Source organism: Myxocyprinus asiaticus, chromosome 43 (genome assembly GCF_019703515.2).
Source record: "Myxocyprinus asiaticus isolate MX2 ecotype Aquarium Trade chromosome 43, UBuf_Myxa_2, whole genome shotgun sequence".
Lineage (NCBI taxonomy): Eukaryota > Metazoa > Chordata > Actinopteri > Cypriniformes > Catostomidae > Myxocyprinus > Myxocyprinus asiaticus.
The window spans coordinates 9331893-9339028 of NC_059386.1; the positions used below are offsets into that span (position 1 = coordinate 9331893).

Genomic DNA, 7136 nt, shown 5'->3' on the forward strand with positions numbered 1-7136 from the left:
AGTAAACATCCTCTCTGCAGGCAAACGGATACAACTTCATCAACATCGATCACAGATACGCCGTATCCCTCCTGAAGACCTTCCCCAGCACCGTCGACCTGATCATCATCCGAGAGATGGCAGCATAGAGACCTGCTCAAACTGAATGTTCACTGTCTTATTTTTATATGCAGAGGAGCCAGTGCTATATATAGTCAATCTGAACTGATATAAACGGGATAGTGCGGAACCATCGGTGAAAAGGGGCAAAACCACTGCGTCAAGTGGAAGACGGACAGCATGCGCCTTCACTATGGGAACGCTTGTTGGGATAGTCCAACCGATATGAAAACCTGTGCTTTCTTTTGTAAAGATAGTTTTTGATTTTGACTTTTTTTATGAATCAAATGTGTAGAGTTCTCGTAGGACATTAGCTGTAGCTGACCTTTTGAGGGCAGGGCTCTCCATAATGTCTTGTCTTTGTCTTTTGTTTTTTATTTTTGTTTTAAAGAGATTTTTAAAACCACTTTTATGACCTGTGTGAGATTTTGAGCTTGGAGACAATGCTGTGTGCTTACTGTGGAAATGAATGTAGGACTGGGTTGAGTGAAGCTGAATTGGATGTGAAATCTGTATTTGTTGGCCTGTTTGCCACTTTTCTCATTGCGTAGATGAAGAAATATCTCCGTATTTGTTCATCTGGATGAAAAACTCAAGTGTCAACCACTGGTAAATGCTATACACTTGATCAGTAAACTCGCCCCCATACCTTCCGGAATGTTTTTCCAGTGAAACAAGAGTCTTTTTCTCTGTTCCCACAAACTTCCACTGAACCAAAGTGGAAGACACCGACTTTAGCCTACCTGTAAGGATATGCTGAGATGCTCCCTGTTCATGAAATAGGAGTGTAACGGTTTTTGGTAAAATAAACTAACCGTACAGACATCACTCAACAGGAGTGCCGTATACTGGTAATATATGTCAATAATGTGCGTGAGGGTTTAAAACGCACACACAAGTTCTTCTTGTTTTCTCACGCAGTAATCTATCGCGAGCGTCAATAATGCGCTTTGATTAGTGCCATTAAAATGCCATTACAGTAATACATTGATACATGATTAATCATTTACTTCGAAATCACCCAGGGAAAGAGACGCAGGTGAGCCAAAACTGCACACGCTCCCTTCCATTTTTAAGCAGGCACTCAGTGCTAATTTGGACAGACGTGAAACGATAAATAGAGCGATTGGGGTGTTCATGTGGGATTTCCACGTATTATTAAAATACTAAAGCAGCATTATCACAACATCCCTTCTCGTATGCATTTTAATAGCAAGGTTATTCCTTTTATAGTGATTTACAGTTTCCAAATATTGAATATATGTTGAGATGAATTTGAAATGCACTTTATGTTGATGCATGTAGCATAATAGTGCAGGTATTCAGTTAAAATGTTGATTTAGTAATTAGAGAAAAGTTTATTTTTAGTAAAGGAACCTGACTAAAATTAACCATGGTTTTACTAGAGTAATATTGTAGTAACCATGACTGCTGTCACCATGGTTTCCTGATCAGAAATCATGGTTTTGAAACAATTAACCATGGTTTTATAACAGTAATACTGTAGTTTCTATATAGTAACCATGATTTTACTATATATTGTAACCATGACAGTAACCATGTTCATTTTGTGGTTACTATGATTTTACAACAAATAACATGTTACTGTTGTAAAACCATGATTTGTATTAAGGGCAAACCTGTTGAAGTGTTTGTTACCAAATAGAGTATTCTTTGGATTTGGCAGTAATATTTGTTCTCTGAACAAAGAAAACACCGTACCGAAACCGTGACCCTAAAACCGTGATACAAACCAAACCGTGAGAAATTAGAACCGTTACACCCCTAACGTGAAACATGGATGGGAACATGAAGAACTACAATAAGGATTTCGAAAGTGAAGAAACTTCAACACAGATGGGATCAGAAAGTGGTGCAAGCTATCTTAACCAAACCATGTTGGGACACTGTGGCTGTGCGGCATGGAACTGCTGCCTGGAATTCTTTCCTCACAGCAGTCTGTCTCGGCTCAATTCCAATGTCCCCCAAAATGAATCCGAATCACTCCTAGCATTCACACTTGATATGTTTTTCTTATTTCACTTTGGACTTGGTGGAAATGGTTTTATATTCTGTGAAGAAGATTGTAGACTTAACATTGTATTTATTTTAATGTTCAACTAGCATTGCAGTCATGGATGTTATTCTTTAGTGGTTTTGACGAGGGCTGAGAAAACGACATGTCAAGTGCCATATGACCCTGAACTGTCTGAATGGGTTCGACCCAGAGCAATACTCACAGATCCACACCACATATTCAGTGGCCTTATTGGGCTGACATATGACACAGTGGTCGAAAGTGCAATAGAGAGTCGTTTTATTCCACTCGTAGGATGCATATTGCATTTTTATATGAATAAAGAAAACCCATTTAGTATTTCTCGATTGATACAGCATTTTATATTGTAAATCTTTTCAAAATTAACACATAGGAAGTGGCATTTCGGATTTTTACTAAAAAAAGAAAAGAAAACATACTTGTGTTGGAATAGTGTGCGAATTGATGTCACGTACCTTTCCGTTAGCGATTGCATTGCTGTTTTCAAAAACCCTACGAGGATTATTATCACCAGTGTATGTGGACACAAATACATCAACTTCCTCAAAGCTACGAAGCTTTATAAAACATTATGTAATGTTCGCATTTGATGAGGTAGTCAAGTTTAAAGGCCATGAAAGCTGTTTTTTTCCTTCTTTTTTTTTTTTGCCATGTCGACTACACTCAAGGAGGATGACCAACTGTTGATGTACTGTGTGAAATATTGCATGAAGTCCCTATTATGTTTGTTGCTGTATTCTTCGGTAGACCAGTACTCTAAATGGATTAAAGTAATCAAATTAACACAAAATGACAATGTGACAAAGACGCAATTTATATTGATGTGAAAGAGCATTGTCATCATTTTTAGAACTCAAGACTTCAGTTGTCTAAAAAAATGTTTACCAGTTCCCACTGCTTTTTCGCACAATATAAATTTGCATTGATGCACTGGCCCCAAAGTACGTTGTTAAACTATTTGTCAACATTGCTTACGAATTAGATATTAATTTGCCACATTTATTATTTTGATTGATGATTTTGATGGAAAAAGTCAATTTAAATTAGTCTTTGCCGTGAATGATGCTGTTGTTACAATGTTCGTCTTGGGCACTGTTACTTCCATTTTATCATGAATCAGTCTAGTCACACTTTTTATTTTGTCTGCAAAGACATTTTTAAGGAGTCATAACAAACTATGACTAAAACCTAATTTTACTTTTAACAACAAAAACAAAACAATTGGTCTGTTTTATTGTCCCACCTTTTTATTTATTTAGTACTCTTTGACTTTTAGAGATTACTAATCGAAATGTAAATACTTTTTAAAAGGTTTATGATTTATTCATGGCATTAGTGGTTACGTTTTTAAAACCAGCAATAATTTGCATCACAGAAACAGCCCTTTGTCGAAGGTTTCTCTGGAAGCAGCTACTATTAAGAGGATTGGTATGCATTTATCCAACATTCCAGATTTTGTACATAATTTTGCTTTCCATGCTGTCCTGTGGAAAGAATAAATCAACTAATGCTCTTTCAAAATGGTGTTTGCTCTTCTTTCAAGACGTTTTCATTTTGGGTGCATATTTTTGAGTTTTGCAAAGAATTACATTAAAACTGGTCACATTCATTTTATATAAAGACTGAAGACCATCAGCAATGAAATACATTGTCAGGTGAGATTTGGATGTTTACCTCACATCAATTAATTACATTTTTTAACAAATGACAGATACGTCAAACCCATAGACAGTTTCAGTCCATTTATAGGAAATAAGTGACATTAGATCACTCAAAGTAAATAACAAATGGGTCTTCATTTGATTTAGCTTCTTTAATCATTGCTGTTATCAGTTTTAACTCATGGACAGATTTAGATTAGATTCAAGAGGAAGTGCCTTTTGTGAGAATATAGTCAAGCCTTCACTTCCGTACAGAGTATTTTGGGGAGTTAAAGATAAGTTGCTGAATTGCTGTGATTGAAAACACTGAGAGGACCAGAAAGCAGTTTCATATGGAGAGTGAACAGTCTGTCTCATATCACATTCCTCTAAACATAACCAGAGGGCAAAATACACAGTTGTTTTGAAATAAAGAGTCATCCACAGTCACTCTTGTCATTGTTGCCCTGTGGACAACTTTTCTGAATTTAATAAATATCAAATATCAAAAGTTATCTATATTTTTCCCATTGATCTCTCTATATATCTATCTGTCTGTCTGTCTCTATCTATCTATCTATCTATCTATCTATCTATCATAACCAAAGGGCAAAATACACAGCTGTTTTGAAATAACGAGTCATCCACAGTGTCATTGTTGCCCTGTGGACAACTTTTCTGAATTTAATAAATAATAATAAATATGCATAAAAAGTTATCTATCTTTTCCCCATTGATCTGTCTATCTATCTATCTATCTCTCTTTTAATATCTATAAATCTATCTATCTATCTTTTTCTATATATCTATCTATCAGTCTGTCTATAATAAATAATAATAAATATTAATATTAAAATATATAAATATATTAAATATTAAATATATCTATCTTTTTCCCATCGATCGATCTGTCTATCTATCTGTCTGTCTATCATCTCTATTTTTTCTATCTATAATAAAAAATAAATATTAATCAAAAGTTGTCTATCTATCTGTCTATCTATTTTTGATCTGTCTGTCTTTTATCCATCAATCCTTATTTTTCCTATGTATCTATCTATCTATCTATAATAAATAAAAATAAATATTAATCAAAAGTTATCTATTTTTTTCTATTTATCTATCTATCTATTTTTGATCACTCTATCTGTCTGTCTTTTATCCATCAATCCTTATTTTTCCTATCTACATATCTGTCCATTCAACCATCCATCTTGATTACTGTTTTTCTCAATCGATTTGGCACATTTACTGAAACAAACTTACAATTGTCAAAACTCTAAGTACAATCCTCACATCACATGGTACAATCAGCACACCATTCTATGTGATCTGCAAAAGGTGATTACTCAATCAAAAGAATTAACTCATGTTTCAAATGTAAATAAATCCATCAATGAATAAATCATTGTCATCAAAACAAAAGGTTCCTTTATCATTGCTTAAACCAAGACAATCAAAATGCAAAGACATCTCGTCAAATGGCAGTGTACTCTGAAAGTGTGATAGTTACCCACTATGTAATACTGTCCAATTGCAAATGTAATTGCTAACATTGTATATGTAGGCAGCTGAATAGTATTGATGTCAAAAATCATGGCACACACTATACTTTCAACAAAACATTTATTCAAACATTTCTCATCATTGCATGAACAGACTAGCCAACCGAAAATACGTAAAGAAATATATACAACAGCAAAATTCAGGAACTACAATATGTGCAAGAAAAAAGAAAATATGCTGCAAGTTCATCAACCTCATGGGTCTTCCAATCTCTCCTCTCTGTCTGACCACAACATTTCATCTATATCACATCTGATATCCTCCCTTGCAATGCAATGAGGGAAAAATCTTTTGGCAAGACGCAGCTACCCCCTGCAACAATCTGCTATGATATCCTCACAACCAGCATCCATTGCACCCAGTAAGGACAACTGGTCGTGAGGACGGTGATCATAGACCTTCCATCTCCATGCAGAAAATAACTCCTCAATGGGATTTAGGAATGGGAAGTATGGTGGGAGAAACTCCATCAAAAAACGTGGGTGGGCAACAAACCATTCCCTGACTGTATTTGAACAATGGAAACTTACGTTGTCCCAAACTACAGCAAATGTTGATTCGATTCTTACCAACCCACTCTCATTCTCAGGAATGAGATCCCTGTAAAGAGTTTCCAGGAAATTGAGGGAACGTTGTGTGTTATAATGCCCAATGATGGGAATGTGGCTGAGTACACCATTCCCACATATGGCAGCACACTTTGTAATGTTCCCTCCATGCTGGCCTGGCACAGCAACAGTGGCTCGGTGACCAATAATATTACGGCCACGTCTCCTGACTTTGGTCAAGTTGAATCCTGCCTCATCAGTATACACAAAAATGTGTGGGGATTCATCAGCCTCCAGCTCCATCACTCTCTATAAAAGATAGTAAAGCAATTTAGCAATTTAGGAAATAATTTACTGTAGATATTGTAAATCATACAGTTACACATATCCCACATTGTGTAACATATTCTACATATACAGGTTGTACTTGTCAGTACTGAAAGACAAGGAGATTACAGCACTGTGTAGTGTACAATGATGACCTGTACATACATTGCTCTAAACTGGGAGGAAACTGAATTGTTCCCCATCTAGCCTAAGTCTGTCCATCTGACAACTATTACAACAATACCACATAACTATTATGTATCTAATATATGTGTGACAGGTTATTGTGATAGTTGGTTGTTTTATTTAGCATGTAGGGATTTACACAATGAACACGTGTATAATTGCATTTGAGAGTAATCATTCAATAGCAAATGAATGCAAACTATTTTGATCTGCAAGTCTTACTCAATGCATTTTGTGCCAAAGCAATTATAAATGACTATAGTCATGTGAACAAATGACCTAATGTTCATAGAGTTAGTCATATAGTTTGATGAGGTTTAATAGTCATTCCACGATTGTGCCAAAGCGATTGAGAAAAACTGTAATATTTATTATTATTAAATTCAGATAAGTTGTAAACAGGGCAAGATAGATAGATGGACACTTAGGAAGGAAGGTGGTCTGATACATCGAGAAAAAAAAAAAAAAAAACACTAATTCAGGTTAAACTTTAAAAATTGACTCATTAACAACTCCCAAAAATCATAGGAAACAAAAAATGTTTGTAATTATGTTTTTATTAAGTATTGTATATTTAAAAATATTGCGTTTTCATTGCCATATTGCCTCAGAGCAGAAGGTTGTTTTTGTACAGTAAACTTGTTATGACTGGTGCAGTTAGCCCCGCCCCGCGGACGTGTCAATCACCGTGACGTCACGCCTCTTCTTAAA

The 7136-nt window shown here is 35.3% G+C and overlaps 1 protein-coding gene across 3 annotated transcripts in view; it reads left to right on the top strand.

Moving 5' to 3' along the window:
* Positions 1-3679, top strand: part of LOC127433504 (erbin-like) — a 131156-nt gene extending 127477 nt beyond the window's left edge. For all 3 annotated transcript variants that reach the window (XM_051685467.1, XM_051685469.1, XM_051685468.1), the window contains one exon: positions 21-3679. In XM_051685467.1, coding sequence (XP_051541427.1) covers positions 21-128 — 108 coding nt within the window. In that variant the 3' untranslated portion in view covers positions 129-3679. The remainder of the gene's footprint in view (positions 1-20) is intronic.
* Positions 3680-7136: the final 3457 nt, after the last annotated feature.